This window comes from Calliphora vicina, chromosome 5 (genome assembly GCF_958450345.1).
Source record: "Calliphora vicina chromosome 5, idCalVici1.1, whole genome shotgun sequence".
NCBI lineage: Eukaryota > Metazoa > Arthropoda > Insecta > Diptera > Calliphoridae > Calliphora > Calliphora vicina.
Genome location: NC_088784.1, coordinates 108,608,380 through 108,626,950, shown reverse-complemented (window position 1 = coordinate 108,626,950; position 18,571 = coordinate 108,608,380). Strand labels below are relative to the sequence as shown.

The following is an 18,571-nucleotide window of genomic DNA, read 5'->3' as shown; positions in this document are numbered from 1 at the left end:
ATTGCATAAACAAATAAAACGCATAAACATTTATTATGATCAAAAATTGTCTTCTTTTTGTTTGGACGATTCAGGAAAGAAAACCTGGGAGAAAGAAAAAAAAACTCAAACACAATGGCTTAAAATGCCTAGAAATGGTCAACTGCTAAATAAAATACAGCAAAACGTAAAAAAACAAACACAGTACAAAAGCAAAGAAATTCATCTTATCATGAGAAGTTATGTATAAGAAAAGAAACAGCAAAAACAAGTAAGAGAGCTATATTCGACTGGGATGAATCTTATATACCCTTCACCAAATTATACTTTAAAATAATTTTTTTTAAATATTTTTGGTAAACAAAATTTAATTTTTTTTTAATTGTTTTTCAAAAATTGTTTTTTAATTTTTTTTTAAAAAAGATTTTTACAAATTTTTTTAAAAATTTTTTTTTAATTTGTTTTTTTTGGATTTTTTTGATGAAAAAAAATTCGGGTTAAAAAATATTTTCCCGATTTTGACCCATTGTAGGTACAACTTACTATAGCCTTATCTACATCGTTGCAATGGACTTTGAAATGTCTATCATTAGATAACCATATTGTCTATATTAATGACTTAGTAATCCAGATATAGATCAAAAATAGGTCAAAAATCGAGGTTGTCCCGGTTTTTTGCTCACATCTCCGTTATTTATGGACCGATATTGCTGATTTTAAATAGCAAACTTCTCGAAAGCATGTCTGACAGAATTATTGAAGATTTGGATCCCGAAGATATCTGGAGTCCTCAGAAAATTGATTTCAACAGACAGACAGACATGGCTTAATCGACTCCGCTATCTATAAGGATCCAGAATATATATACTTTATAGGGTCGGAAAAATGTAGAAATTACAAACGGAATGACAAACTTATATATACCCTTCTCACGAAGGTAAAGGGTATAAAAATATAGGGATTGTTGCATAAAATATGTTTGTGGCAAGAGGCCTAGAGCAGTTTTCTTAAGTTGAATAGATCGAGGAATATGTATGAAAATTCGTGGTTCAAGAAGACTCAAAGTCACCCTGGAAAAATATACAAGTTGCTTAATTTTAATGAATTTTGAATTCAAAAATACCCAGATAAATATTGAACACATCCCTGCATCAACTGAATACATTCGACCGACCTTTTTTGATTCCCGGGATTATAGCCAAATTTCATATAAAAACTTAGTGTTATAATTATTAAATATCAGAGCTTCGAATTAATTAATTCACTAAAATTTTCATTCCATAAATCCATTTCTAATATTTAATTTTTTAGATTCATTCCAAAGCCTTTGTTTAAACTGAATTAATTTTAAAGTTAATTAATAACAGAATTTATTCAAACTTTGAATGATTAAATTTTTGTTAAATCAAATCATTTACAAAATTAATTGAACAAATTGTCTTAAGCCTTTTTGTACTAAATTTGAATTGAAGAAAAATTTAATCATTTAATAAATTTTTTAAGCTATTTTGTTATGGATTTGAAGAAGAAATTTAAAGAAATTAGAATGATTCAATAAGAATTAAATTATATAAATAATGAATTCACCTTTTAAATTTTCATACGAAAAACCCCAAATAAATAATAATAATAGCAATAAGCGGTCTACTATTATTGCCGAGATATATGCAAAAAACTGTAAAAAACTTTTCATTGTTTTTTGGTGAAAAAATAGAGTTCTAACTTGTTTTCTATGTATTTTCGTCAGTTTTTAATTCCCGGGATTCCCGACTAAAAATCCCGGGATTCGGGTAGTAAAAAATTAGCAAAATTCCCGTGAAATTTATACCGGGAATTCCCGGGATAAAAACCCTAATCGTAAACTATGGTACAAGGACAAAATGGTTTCGATGAAAAACTATGAATCTTCTAATATTTTGTTACGGTGGTTTATTTATATTAAATAAACCGTATTCTTTGAATTGCTAATAAAAGCAATCAGTAGTTTAAACTTTGTAACTACTTTTTATTTATTCAAAATTTACACAACAATTAAAATATTCACTAGATTTTAACAGCCTTTAACAGCTTTCTTATAAACTGAATTATAACTGAATCTCTGCAATCTGCTGTTACTATTTATATACAGAGTGCCATCTTCTACTAGTTTCATGAATTATCTATTTCTTGAGCTTTTAGCAGCTCCAGCAGTACGCCCGCGGGCACCATCTATGTGTGAGTTTCTTATATATGTGAAACCAAAATTAAAATACGAATATGAGTTATTTTACAAGTGTTGCAAGTGAAGGATATTTTCATAAGAAATTTGGTTCAGTGTACACACATCGTAACACTAGAATACGAAGCAAATCTATTGTTGTGAGAGTTTGGTTAACAATGATTTAAATATTAGCAAATTTAACAGTTTACAAATAATGTTAATAACAGCGTGTTATCAACATTGTTGATAAGTAGAAGTTTCGAGCACTGGAAATGTTTATAAACATGATGAATGTTGCAAGCAGCCGTTAATGCAATTTCGTAGCAAGGATTATCCGTATTGTAGCCTAACTATTGTAATAAAATAAAAGTACCATCCCAGATAAACCCAAATTCGCTCAGCTGAAACGCGATGCTGTTATAAGTAAAAGAAATTGTTACATCATTTGAAAGGTATCGTTTGAAAACATGACAACTTTTCACAGTTTTAAACGCTAGGCTTTTTTGCACGTAATGATAACACTCAATCAACTACAGGCCCCACGATGTCTTCAATAATATCGAAACCATGTTGAAATTTAGTCAGGTTTCGCTCCTCAACCGTCTAAATTTCATTCCTACATCCACCCTCAGTATTTCTGTTAGAAACAGTAAACCAAGTTTTATCATAATACGCTCTACGAAGCTTCACAAGCCATTTCAGTAATACGTTATTTCAATAATATTCTCCAATCACAGACTACTCCCTGTAAGTTGTTCTAAATCTATTCTCGCTGAATTAAATCTAGGCCAACTAAAGAAGAGATGTTCAGTATCTTCTTTTATATTTTTGGAAAGGCTGGACAAACGGAAACAGGCATGTCCTGGTAAGAATAGCTTGAGGTAGTAGTCCAAATCAACATGGTGATCCTCTCCAACCTTCTTCAAAAATTATATTCTATAACATGTTTGTGCTGTAGTTGATTTAGCTCGGCGAATATTGAGAATTATGATTATTCTGCGTGGAAATATTGTAGTGTAAGTGTGTAAAATGTGGGCAAATATATAGGCCAATATTGTTTCTCCCGACTATTTACCAGCAGCTCATCAATACCCCGATACCTCAGAACCCACTGCGCATAAACCAGCAGATGTCCACAAGATCACTAACAGCATAAATACGTATGATACACAGTACCATCAAAGATATAGTCACTCAAATCTCACAGATGGCTCGTGGACGGACCTCATGGATGCTTTTAATCCTTTGACACTATCGACTACTCCACATTATTTCTGGACTGTAGTCAGTGTAGACACTGACTTATCTGTGTAGCCGGCAGTCGCTGAAGCAGTTTATTGACAAATTTCGATCTTTGGGAGGGATTCCTGCACCACCACTGCTTAACTGTGACCTTTATAAACTTCCAGAATCTGAGGTCTGATAAATAGTAACTCAGAATGAAATTATTACCAAAAATTTCTCTGCACCACCATCAAACTTGACATCATAAATTTGGTCCTTCGAACCAAGTCAAAAATTTCCCTTGTATTTTTGCATTTAACTGAGAATTATTATCTAAATCAATGCGATCCCAAGTGTAAAGGCCTAACATTTATATTTTATCAATATGTAATACATGGAAACTAAACTATTTATGAAAACTTGATATAACATTTTGTTCCCTTAAACCTGGCAAAACTCTATGACAACAAGAATATATGAAATCTGTTCAACAATATGTTTATGTATTTATTTTGCTTACAATAAAATATTTCTTTTGAAATCTAGTTGTATTCGCATAAAAATCACAATTCTATAAAAAAAATTTTGTTTTTTTAACATTTTACCAAAAATTTCAAAAATACTTTAAAATTTCAGGAAAAAAAAAACAATAAAACAAAAGTAAAACCCCAAAAACAATGGTTTATCAAATATTGAAAATCTTACTTTAGACCATATTTGCATGTTGCAGTCATATGGATTGTACTGCGAGTGAGAACAGACAAACGTACCAGAGCCAACATACCTACAGCATGAATACGGGGCATGTAGGTGTAGGTTGCAACCATACTTTTTGTTGTTGTCTTTCTTACCAACCAATTCAATTCAATACCATCAACAATAATAATACTGAATGGAAACCATTTTTAGGGTCTACTCTCTTGCATTTAAGTTTGTGTATTGTTTAGTTGTTGCTTTTGTTTTGTTTGTTTGTTTGTTTTTGTACGATTCTTAACGATACAAAACAAACGAAATATGTTGCCACTGTAGATACACAATACTCTAACCATAACCATACACTCTACTATACATATCTATATCTATATGTATAAACGTATGTATGTGCCACACATTCATTCGAATCATTGTATCTTTGGTGGCAATATGGAAGTTGGCTTTTGCTATAATGCTCCTTGATACCATTTACTGTTACTACCATTTACTGACAGCCATCCAGTCAGACATAGAATACAACTACAAGGAGTATTGCCAACAACAAAACTACAACAACAAAAAACGAGAAACACTTTGTTTCATACACATTTATCTAAATCGCAACAAAACCAACAGCAACAATATTAAAGAACCCAACCAAGTAGAAAAAAAGATGGCAAAAAATCGTTTGTGTGTTTCTTATTTTTTTTTTCTCCTTTTCCATACAAGTGTCAAAAGGAACCAAGAGCAACCAGATACACAAACAACCAAGCTACCAAAGTATAAACGTGAAGGCTTAAGCTGTACGTACTACGTACCACACCAGCAGCAGCAGCAGCAGCAGCAACAACACAACCACCACCACATTCTAGCCAACCAACAAGCCAACAAGAAAGAACATCAACATCATCGTCGTCATCATCAGCAGCCTCACATCCTTTTCAATTTTCAGCCATCTCCATCATCATCGTTGTCGTTTCCAACGTGTAGTGTCTAAACATACAAAGCTCTTAGTTTTTATTTTCTTGTTGCTGTTTTTTTTTACGAAAAAAAAGTATTTTTTTAAAAAATGTTACAAAGCTGGTAGCTGCGTTCCTTTTTCCCTCTTTTTTTTTGTTGGCTTTAATACACTATTCAAACTTACATTTTAACGTTCCTATAGAAACAGGGATTTTCGTTATAGATTTTGTTTTTTTTTTTCAAGATATTTCTTTAAAAAACTGTGATTGAAATAAATAGAAATCTGTTGAAAATCAGAGATTTATATAAAGACTAAAATTTTGCTTCGGTGTTTATAAAAATAGAAACACCCAAATTTTAGAATTTCATTAAAGGGAAACTTATAAACAATATAAATTATAATCAGATTGTTTCACGTAACAAATATCCAGCAAAAACTTGGCAATGACTTGCCTTTCAATGACTACCTTATACCGTCTCCATTACTTAGAAGTAGTTTGGTAATGACTGACATTTAATCTGATTATATTACTTTTTTAAAAAAATTCATAATTAAGTCATAAGAAAACTCTTTATAAACCTTTAAATGATTACATTTTTGTTAATTCAATTTGATTTAAAATATTTTCTATACAATTTCTTTTAATCTCTTACAAAATAAATGAAGAATATTTTGTTAAAGACAATTTGTAACAGATTAGTTATTTAAGTCCCTATTTGTAAGCGATCGTGGTAAGTACTTGCCTTTAATGACATCACCGTGTTAAATTAATGAAGCTTTTAGATGGGCTTTTTTAGCTTCAATCCTAGCATCCGAACTACTGAAAACATGCTGAAGTTATCGTGATAACATTTGAACAATTGATAAATCTACTGGATATATCGGAGTTATAAATAAAATCAAATGTAAAAATTCAGCAAAGCTTTTATAATATTTTCCATTAGATATTGTATTGTTACGTTTTAACCTTTTCAAAACGCTGGTTTATTTCCTTTAAATAAACCGGATACTTTTGATTGCAAATAAAAGCCGTTTAGTAGTTTGAATATTGTAACAACTCTTTATTTCTTTAAAATGTACAACAACAACAGAATTAAATAGCCACTCAATGTTTTTTATACACGTTTATAAATTCTCAGAAATACAGACACAATTTATAATGTACACGAATTTACTTGAAAAACACAACACACTTTAAGGCACTTAGTTGATGTTTACTCGAAAAGCGTCTCTGATCAACTCACTCACGACTGCAACCTCTGTCACTATTTATAACACTGCATTACCATCTAGAAAGCTCTTTAACTGTCAAAGTTCAAATATTCTAGATCATACGCCATCTGTGGTAAAATTAAAATTTTTTTTTTCGATTTTGACCCATTGTAGGTCCTATTGACTTTGGCCTTATATACGCCGTTGCAAAGGTATTTGAAATATCTATTATTGGATATCCATATTGTCTATATTAATGACTTAGTAATCCACATATAGGTCCTGCTTTTTTTCTTATATGAATCTCAGCAATTTGTTTGCCGATATTGATATATGTATCATGTATGTAAGATATTTGGGGGCCATAAAAGTAAAATATTTTTACAAAATTTATTTTACAGGGTCAATGTGAATAAGTACAAAATGTTCTCTTATAGGATTTTCTTGAATAAAAAGTCTTCTTAAGATCCCTACAAAGATTCCAGCAGTAATCTGCCATCATATGGTGGTCCCATCTTCCTTGATTTCGTTCCTCCAATACTCGTATATCTTCGTGAAATCGTTCACCTTGCTCCTCACTAACAACGTCTTACCTTCATAGACATTACTTTATTAATGATAAATTTGACATAAAAACCAAATTATTTTGGATGGAGTTCAAAAGCGAAATTTAAAATATTTTTTAAATCAATGCACATTATCTCTAAAAAAACGAATGTTATATTCGTAAGCCGACAAAACTACATAAGGATCAGTTATTTTAATTTCAGAAAATTTACCAAAAAAAAGTTTTAAGCACTAAACCAAAACCACAAGAATTTGAACACCCTTGCAATAACAGTAAGATACCAATAATTTGACTCTACTCAACTGATACAGATATTTTTGAGAATTTTAAAGTTTGGAGGACATCTAGCGAAATAGTGAGTGAATAATATATAAAACGGTGTAATAAATATCACTATATCTTTAAAACTAGAGCTGGTTGTAAAAAACTAATGAAGTCATCGTCGTCAGCAAATGAAAATATATAAGGATCAGCTATTTTTAATTCAAAAAATTAAAAAAAACCTCCATTTTGTTGTGCTGTGTTACTTAATAAATCTTTCATTTCACAAAATAAATTTTCACCGAAAACAAAAAAGCGTTTCAAGATTTTTTGAAGTTTTTTTACTAAATAAACTTTTTTTGCTAATAAAGCTTTTATTTGCACAAAATAAATATTCACTAAGAATGCTTTTCTAAACAAAATTTATTTTCAAGAAAACCTAAAAATATAATTTTATCACGAAAAATTGTCCTCTAAAAATATTTTCAATAACCATTTTTTCCAAAAAAAAGTCGCTAATTAAGCTTTTTTACCAAAAAAAGAACTAAAAACTAAAATGCATTTTTAACAAAAAATTTGATTCTCAAAAAATATTTTTTACTAACAAAAAAGTTTCTAAGGAAACGTTTTCACAAAAAAGAGTTCACTAAAAGTCTTTTGTGATAAAATTTGGTTTTCATAAAAATTCAGCAAAAAAGTTTTTCCTAAAAAAAACTTGTTTAACTGAAATGGCAGATTTTTAGTAAAAAAAACTGTTTTTGTTTCACTAAAGGCTTTTTTACCTAAAATCTATTTTCACAAAACATTTTTAATCAAACAAATTTTAGTAAAAAGAACTTTTACAAATTTTTTCATAAAAAAACTATACCCAGAAAAAAAATACATACATATCTTTACAAGTTTAGGAACAATATTATGGTCAGTGCAAATATTTATATGATTGTGGTAACCATAATATTGTAAAGTTAAAATTCAGATGATTGTCGCAATCATATATATGATTATAGTAAATAAATATATGTTTGCCATAAACATGATCATAATGAATCATTATACATACAATCATGTCATATTCTCATAATATTCTAATATTTCACAATGGTTTGAAAATGTTGTTACTGCCTTTCAAGCAAAAAATTTCCTAAAATAATATCGTAACCAACTAGCAGAGATCTGAACCGAACGCCTAAAGGTAGGGTCACACATGACAAATATTTGACGAAAAACACGTAACCATTAAATAAAATACATTTACGGCCATTCTCACAATGTACGATTAAAAGTTAACGTGAACTTTAACCGCAAGTTAGGCTAATTTGAATTTCACAATGTACGATTAATTCTTAATTGACACTATTTAACAACAAAGTTGCTGTTAAATATAACCGAACAAATTTCGCCGGTTAGCATCTTAATTGTAAGAAATATAATAAAAGAACATGGAAAAACATTTATATTTTTGTAATATTTATAATTTTCAAAAGTGTAAAGCGAAGAAAAGTAAATTTTGCACGGGGTGATCCATATACCACCCGGATATTGCACTTACAAACCAAACAACAAATGTGCAATTTTGCTTGTTGGTTTTCAGTAATTGTTGTTCAGTTTGTTCTGTAAATTTTACAGTTAGGTACCTTAATATTTTTGAGTTTTATACGTTTTTTTTATTATACCACTAAGAAAACACAAACTATTATTTTTTATGCCGTCTTTTAGACAATTTTTTATATTTCAATCTTTCATTACACTATTTTTCGTAAACAAATGTATGCATTATTGCCATACTTTCTACTGAATGCTTTGGTTAAGTAATCAAATGATGGTGAAACGTAAATCGGTAACCGTTGGTTAAATGGTCCCCGTTAAACAAACCGACAGTTAGTTAATTTTCCGGTTAAAATGAAATAATCTTACATTGTGAAAATGGCCGTTAAAGTCATTTATTTATTTCAAAAACTTATTTTACTTAGGATGAATCAAAACAAAAAAAAATTGTTTTATTTTATTTGATGCTGTTTGATCAAAAACATTTGTAAGAGTAAACACGTCAAACAAATTTGTGTTAAAAAAAAGTGGTTACGTTTTTTTAAGAGACGAAGATTGGTAAAATATTAGAACATTATGACATGATATGATACCTTGTGAATCGACCAAATATGTTGTTCTCAGATTATGAAAACCTTAAGCGGAGAACCACTTAATGGTAATGGAACAATAAAAATGGTTGTCACAAACATATATTTTTTACTGCAATCATATATGTATATGAATGCAACAATCGTGTTAATTGTAACTTAACCATAATATGGTTACCGCAATCCTATAAATATTTACAGTGATCATAATATTGTTAAAAGAAACTTTTAAAACTATAAACTTTTAAATATACATATGTACAAATATATTTTTTCTGTTCTTTGTATTTAAATTGTTTAAAACTTTTATTTAACATTCACAATTGTCTTACCACTGTGCAACATGCTAAAAATTGTATATTTACTTTGTATTTTATTTATTTATTTTTCTTATTCTTTAAAATCTAGTGGCAAAACCCAAACATTTTTTTTTTTTGATGTTGAGTTTTAAACAAAATTTTTAGTGTGTGGTTATACGCGTTTTGTTACTACATTGCTTTCTTTTTACCGTCTTACCGAGCGCACAAATAAAAACAAAAAAACAAACAGAAAAAAATCCCCCAAAATAACCAACAACAGCAGTAATATATATCGGTGTACATTCATACATACAATACAAATACCAAAATGTTATGCTACCTAAAGTAATCCACAACCGGGGGAAAAAATTAAAAAAAAAAAAACAAATCAGAAAACATCAATACAACCTACAACACTACTGCTGAATACAAGCTCCAGCTAAAATAAGCCAGGTTCCCGAAATACAAAAACCACAGCTAAAAATAAGAAGAAAAAAACACAGAATCTTGAAATTCAAACATTTAGTACTCACTAAAACACAACTTTTCGTACATACATACTACAAAACATAGTACATTCAAATAAAAAAGCTCCAAGTATGGAAGGCTGAAATAACAAAAAAAAACCAACATCATTGGAAACATTTTGTACACATTATTCCTTTACATGGGTTTCTTTAAACTTGGCAGCAACAAACAACAGCTTTTAACTCGAATTGACTTGACTTGATTTTTTTTTCTTTTTACTTTAAGCTAAATTTTGCTGATTGAGGCTTTTCAGAACGCATAGCTACATACGAAGATACATTTCAAGCGTATAATTTGTTTTAAGATGAAAACGAAAGAATATTTTGGCCAAATACAAGTTGTGGCTTATTTTTTGCCATATATATTTTTCATTCCACCAACTCCTACTACAAGTACAAGTATTGTAGCTTTAAAAGTTAGAAAGCACAAGTTGGGTAAAACAAAGAACATCTTACTACTACTGTGTTTCACTGTCACAATCATCACCAGCACAACCAATAGTAGAATACAGCAGCGTCTCCGCCAATTTTAGCAGCACTTTACTAAGGACATCATCATTCAGAGCATTTCGTCTATGCTTAAATGTAAAAAATTCAGTTTTACTATTTTGTGGTTTTCAACAACAATCATCACCATCGTCGTGCCCGTCCTCAAAGTAATATTACAAACATCCATCAACATGTACTAAACTTACATACTAGGTTCAGCAGCAAACACACTTGCAACCATTCATTCTAACAGTCTATACGTCATTCTGCCTTAAAGTCTTTTAGCAAGACTGACAGACAGCCTGTCGTTTTGTTATTCTTGTAACGAAACCAAAACACCAAGAGACCAATGACCAAAAATGTTTGGTTTTACACATTTCAATGCATACCATATCTGCTACTTGTATTTTCGATAAACTGACACTAAGCCCTGACACACTGGCAAAAATAATCAGGTGCAGGAAAAGCTACAATAGCATTAATGAATAAATTTATTCTAAAATTTTATTTTTTGATCAAGTAAAAATGCCTAATAGGCCCCAAATATTCCGATATTTCCTTCAAAGTATAAATTGAGAAACTTTTCAAAAAATGACTGCAAATTTTCTTTCCTGTAAACACTTTTTTAGCTTGAAAACAAATAGTATTCACTGGAGCCTGTCGTATAAAATAATGCGATTTTTATTTTAATTTTGTTTTTTTGGATCTAGTGTGTTGAATGGGACCAAAATAATCCGGTTCTCTTAATAATTAATTTTCTACAATTTTCGCTATAAAGAAATCTCCAATTTAGTTTGGAAATTTATTTATTTTCTGCTGAAAATGGTCCTTCAGATCATTCATTGGTCCTTCAAACATGTATTTAAGTCACCATGTTTAGGGTTAGGATAAATTTGTTGTTTGGTGAAAAAAAATTTAGGGTAAAAAAAAATTATGTTAAACAGAATTAAAAAAAAATTTTGGTAATAAAATATTTGGGTGAATTCTTTTTTTAAATTGGGTTGAAAAATTTCAAAAATCGAGGTAGTGTCGGTATTTTCCTTATATCTCAGCCATTTGTGAGCATATTTTGTCGATTTTAAATAACAATCTATGTAAGTTTTTTTAATTTTAAAAGAAAAATAATTTTGCTCATTTACCTAGTGGAAAGTATTATACTTTCTTACTCGTTTTTAATATTTTTGTAACAGAAAGCACAATATGTATCTCAATGTTGAAGTAAAGAAAAAACAAATGAAATTAGAAAATTTTTTGGAAATTTTTCACTTTTGCGGCTACATAAGCACTGCCTAAACGGTATTAAGAATCATTCCTAGGAAGTTCATATGTTCTAGAAAGTTCTTTATTGAGATATTAGCTACATTTTTGTAGTTGATCGTATCCTTGAATTTTGAACGGTTTGCTACCTATGGACCTGAACAGCGCAAAAGAACAGGCGATTTTGATCTTGAAGATGATTTTTGATATTATATTTTCACAATTTTTGTTCTTTATGACAAGAGACTTTGCCTCAGAGAGTAAATCAAAATTTCGAACGGTTTGCAAGTTACGAGCCTGAGAAAATTATCACTTTTTTGCAAAAATAACACCGATGCCCCTAATCTTTGGGGGCCCATAAAAAAAGTGCATGACTTTGGGCAAAACTGGGAGACACGGGTCTTTTCATTTGGTATTTTATTACGTAGTGGTGTCCGTATATGGTTATATTTTTTCGTGTTGCACTGTGGTATCAATCATGTATGTAAGCTATTTAGTGGATTCGGAAAGTTTATTTAAAAAAAACACTCAGTGAAAAAATATAGTTGTACATGTTTACCATAACCATTTGAACATTTTTAAACGTTTTTTAACTATATTATGGTTACGGTAATTATGTATATGATTGTGGTAACCATATATATTATGTTATACTTCACACATAATGTATTGTTTTCTAGGATTATGATTAATATACTCTGAGAACAACATATTATGATATAATGATTCATCATGAACATGATTGCTTTCAAAAAACACCATAATCAAATTTTATTATTTTTTTAATCAGGTGTTTTCAAATGATGAAAAAAAAATTAAAAAATATAAATAAATTTTAATATTCTTTTGTATAACAAAAATTGTTTCTTTTTAAAAAAGAAATTGAAAAATCTATAAAAAAAAACATAAAAAATTCAAAAATTTAAAAAAAAAATAATACTTATAAATAGAGCACTAATTTAGTATTTACTATTCAATATACAAATTTAAAAATTTTAGTTAGAATCCTTAATGATGAATGCTTTAAAAAAACTAACTTTTGCAATTTGCGGGGAATTTGTTTGACTAAATCAAAATACAAAGCATTGTAAATCATTTAAAATTAGTTTTCAGATTTATTGGCCGACAAATATATAATAAAATGATTTTATGATAATTTTGCAAGATTTTCAAGCAAAAAGTTTTCGACTAATTTTGACCAGAATTTAATTTTGAGTACAAAATAGTTTTCCGCATGTTTTATTTATAAAATTCGTAAAAAACATAAATTATTTCGCCATGTGTTTATGAAAAGTCTGAAATAATAAAATAAATATCTTAAATATAATTGTTAGAACTTAAATTTTCTTATAATTCAAATAAATTATTGGGGGGATACAAACGGTCTCCTATTAGGTCATAATGTCATAAAATATATTTTTAGTTTAAACAAATTTTTGTTGGGTTTCAAACAAAAAAGTTATAAACTAATAAGACATTTTGAACTATGTTTATTAGTTTGTCCTACCTAATAGGAGACCTAATAAGAGACCGTTTGAATCCCTCAATTGTATAAATATTTTAGATAATTTTTTTAACATTAAAATTTCTGCAATTGGCGGGGAAGTTGATATTGTAAATGCCAAAATACGAATCATTATAAAGCTTTAAAATTAATTTATGACCCCATTATCATGAAGCCTGGTTATGTCCTAACTAATAGTTATATTGTCGGTTAAAAATATTTTTATGGGGGTAAATAAAATAGAAGAAGATTTAAGAATGTAATTGATTTAATTTTTGTTTCTATTATTGACCAAGTTTTACCAAAAAAGATAAAATTTTTAAATTTTGTTTAAAATTTTTAATCAGCTTTAAAAGTGTTTTTTACATACCACACAATTGATAAACGTCATGCTCTTGGAACATTTCTTAAATTAAGTATATGTTCAGGTCAACAACTAGGGGGAGGGAGTTTCTGTGTTGTTAATAAATTAAAATTTATTTAACATTTTTCTTTTTTTATATTAAAACTTTTGCGTTTTGGAGGGGGAAATTTCCAATAAATTTTATATTTTTTAAAGCTCTTTAGATGTTTATTTATTGTTAGAAAGACAATTTAGTGTTGATTGAGATTTTGATAAAATAAAGGAGGAAATAAATATTGAATAAAGAAAATGTTAGCAAAAACTAAATAAAGTATATAATTTCATGTAAATATATTTTAAAATTTGAGGTGGTTTGCGATATGGGATCATCTATATATTTTGCAAAAATTTTCTTTCAAAATTTCCAAAGTCATAGTTTTGCTGCAGTCTAATGTGGAAACATACATCCTTATACATATACAAATAAGTATAGATATCTATAAGTGAAAATGTATGCTTTTGCGATACTTTGTATGTAGATTTATCCATCCATTTTTTTCATATTCAAACCATGTTTGAATAAAAAAAACGTTTTTTGTATTTATTTTCTTTAATATGTATATTTATACAAATGTTCATATGTAGATGATTTTGTTGTTGTAAATACAAAGTATGTACAAATGTGCTGTGTTGTCGTTTGTGTCTCTGTCTTTTCATAAGTTTATTTTTCAATTCATACGGTTGTTAAACTATTTCATACTCCAAATGGTAACGTCACATCTATGCAAACAACATAAACAACCAACCAACCAGCCATCCATCCATCTATCCTAGTTATTTATCTATCATGCCATCTATAAACACACATGTATAGATATAAATATATATTCATCAGGGTGGTCCCAAAAAAAAAATAACGGATTTTTCAACTAATTTTAATTCATTCTAAGATACCGTTTTTCAAAATGTTTGTCCTGACGTCAATACCTGGTGAGCAGGATCCAAGAAGTAATTTTTTAAGATTTTTTTTTTCATATTTCTCGCAAAGAAAACCGAAAACCGCATTTAATCTTCGTGTAAGTCCAAAAATATTGGAATTTTAGTAGTACCATAAGAATTGATGCCGAGAGTCGATTTTGCATGTCCGAAATGATGATTGAACGTTATAAATGAAACTCATTTTTGCACCGAATCATTACCCGAAGCGTAGGAGATCATATGTGAAGTCCGACCAACAAGACTCCAAAGACAAATATCCATGGTGCTAAGGAAATTATCTGTATTTGGTGGGAGCAACAGGGTCCTATCTATTATGAGTTGTAGAATTCTGACCAGACCATCACAGGGAACCAGTACCGAAAACTACTGATACATTTGATAATTAAATCCTTCAAAAAGGACTCTTTTCTCCATTTATCCAGCTCACCGAATACTGAGAAACAAATATTTTTTTGTCCTCCATAGAAACGGGACCACCCTAATATACATATGTAGTATGTGCTATTTACGCATATATTTATGTATATATGTTCATATACTTATGTGTGAGTATGTGTTCATATGCATGTGTGTATGCGTGTAAATCTTATAACTTTGTAATATTTTTTTTGTTCATAAATGTCTGCCACTCCAACCCACCTCTAACCTTTTCATTTTAGGTATTATTTTTTTTATTTTTTGCTGTTTCCACTCACCAACAACAAACAGTCTTTTATTTCTTCTTCTATGTATTTTCTTTTGAATAGCAAGTCCAACACAACAACTACATACAACAAACAGCAAAAGAAAATGATGAGGGCAGAACAAAAAATATAAAATGTAGGAAAACCTTGTGTTTAACTTGTTAAGTAGTCACTAGTAAAACGTTTTTTTTCCACATTTTTTGCTTAACATTTTTCAAAAGGACTTTACAAAATGTTTGTGTATATTTTTTTTCTACTTCTTCCATTTGCTTTTCATCTGTAAAAGATTTTGCAAGTGTGCGGATGTGTATGCTTGAGTGTATGTTTTTTGCTGAAGCTTTTTTTCCTTCATATTTTCTCTGTGTTCAGAAGCGTAAGATGAGTAGACAAACACATACTTACATATTTATTTATGTACGTATTTTAAAGAGTATATAAAAGATGGAAAACGAGAGGATTTTTACAATTTACCAATTTTTTTTTAATTATTATTTTTAATATCACTATTTATATTTAGTTACAAATTTAATATAATTTAAAAAAAAAATTTGGATTTTTGCAAATTTGGAAATAGAAATTTTAAGAAAAATCTAAAATTATAAAAAAAAATTAAAACAAATATTTATAGCAGTAATTTATACAATTCAAGAACCATTAATAAATTTTAAAAGTGTTAGTTAGAACCCATAAAATCCATTTTTGTAATCTTGCAATTTTTGAAATTGGTGGGGAAGTTGATTTGTTAAATGCCAAAATACAGAGCATTATAAAGCTTTCAAGATGAGTTTTTAGATTTATGATCTTAAAATTGCATAACAAAAAGATTTTATAATAATTTTGCAGAAAATTCATCCTAAAATTTTGACACATTTTGATTTAATATAATTTAATAAAACAAAATTTTTGGATTTTTGCAAAATTTGGAAATATAAATTTTAAGAAAAATCTAAAATTAAAATTAAATTTAAAACAAACATTTATATTTATAGCAGTAATTTATATAATTCAAGAACCATTAACAAATTTTAAAAGTGTTAGTTGGAACCCATAAAATCCATTTTTGTAATATTGTAATTTAGAAATTGGCGGGGAAGTTGATTTGGTAAATTTAAAAATACGGAGCATTATCAAGCTTTCAAGATGAGTTTTTAGATTTATGATTTTAAAATAGCATAATAAAAGTATTTTATAATAATTTTGCAAGGCATTTAACCAAAAACTTTTGACACATTTTGTCAACAATGCCACAAAGGGTTAATTTAAAAAAAAGTATTTTTTTAGTGTTTCAAAACTATTAAAAATACAAATTAAAAATATAAAATTTGTTAAAATTACCATTACTATTATTATTTAAATAAAAAATTAATAAAATTTTGGAAATCGATTTTTTTTCGATTTTGACTAAATCTGAAACCTACCTTCGGACTATATTAATCCATATACAGGCTTTGATAGAATGTTGAAAGTCTTAGTTCCCTCCAGAAGTGAGTGGTGTAGGTGTAATTTCGTGTACGAATATTACACCACGAAACTTAAATAATTAAAGAGTTTTGTTAAAATTACCATTTTTATTATTATTTAAATAAAAAATAATAAAATTTCGAAAATCAAAAAATTAGGATTTTTTAAATTTTCGAAAACAGATAATTTTAAGAAAAATACAAAATTAAAAAAATAAACAAACAGATACTTCAAATTAAAGCAGCAGTTTATATTATTCAAGAACCATTAAAAAATTATAAAAAATCTAGTTAGAAAATTTTTGGAAATTAGTGTTGATTTTGTAAATTTAAAAATATGAAGCATTGCTAAGCTTTAGAAATGAATTTAAATATGTATTACCTTAAGAATCCATAATAAAATGTTTAATTATAATTTATTTTTATTTTATTTATTTATTCATTTATGTAATATCAAGCTCTATAGGCCAAAATAACAATATTACAAGTAAATAATTTTAGTAAGAAATTCAAGCAAAAATATTTTGACTGATTATGATAATTTTGACAAAATCCGTAAAAAAAATGCAGATTATAAAAACCTTAAATAATTAAAAAATTTTGTTAGGATTACCATTTTTATTATTTAAATAAAACTTTGAAAATAAAAAAAAAATTTGATTTTTGAAATTTTTAGAAATAGACAATTTTAAGAAAAATACAAAATTAAAAAATAAATAAAACATATACTTCAAATTATAGTAGTAAATTATATTATTCAATATCCAATAAAAAATTTTAATTATTTTAGGTAAAAGCCATAATATGTTTTTTTTAATTCTAGAAAATGCAATTGGCGGGGAAGTTGTGTTTTAATGAATGTCAGGATTTGAAACATTGTGAAACATTTGGAAATCCTGAATAATTCATCTCTTCTTCATAGGCAATACAATTCTTGTGTACGCTATCTTGAGCCTAATCTGAAACATTCTGTTAGCAAAAACTCTTCAGTGTACAACCTTTATATATACCCATTTATATCTATGTAAATATATTCCTTTGTATGCAAACAGCCATCTATAAAAATGTATTCTATGGTATTAATGTGAAAAGTTAAATAGACAGAAAATTGTTTACAATTTATACAAAAAAAAAAATAAAACAAAAATAAAAGAAATATTTTCTATATAAAATAAAAAAAAGGAAAAACAAACCTTAACATTTCTACAGATAAACCCGTACACACTTCAATTCAATTCTCAAAGCAAAGTAAAAATTATATAGAACTCACTCTTAAATTACAACAGACAGCAGAAGCACAATATAAGTAGTAGAAAATAAAACAAACTTGTGATTGTAATAATTATTGAAAATACATAATTTTGTAACAATTTTCCAAGCATGACAGGAAATTTCAATGGGTTTGATTTGGATGATGATGACACAAAAAAAGTAAAGAAGAAACAAAAAAAATACGAAAATCAATCATTTGTAAACGGAAATTCCAACAAAATGGGAATTGTGATTTAAGGTGACAATTTAACAAAGTCATTTTGAAAAGAGAACTTGTCAACTGGAATGTTTTTTTTTCCTTATTTTTTTTTTGTAGTGTAAACTAGTATGTTGCTAAGTATTACTTGTTCTATTATAGAGACAACTACATTTGTTTGGTTTTGATATAAAAGTATTGAATTAAATCCCAGGTGAATTGAATTTAACTTAGGAATTTTAATTCGTTTTCTTTCCTAAACATCTAAACCTTGTTTAACGCCGGTAATTGGAAATAAATTAAGGAAGT

General features: G+C 28.0%; 1 protein-coding gene across 1 annotated transcript in view; it reads left to right on the top strand.

The window, feature by feature from the left end:
• Window positions 1–5,093, top strand: part of LOC135961527 (adenylate cyclase, terminal-differentiation specific-like) — an 88,767-nt gene extending 83,674 nt beyond the window's left edge. The window contains exon 2 of the mRNA XM_065513029.1: window positions 4,826–5,093. Coding sequence (XP_065369101.1) covers window positions 4,826–5,093 — 268 coding nt within the window. The remainder of the gene's footprint in view (window positions 1–4,825) is intronic.
• The last annotated feature ends 13,478 nt before the right edge of the window (window positions 5,094–18,571 follow it).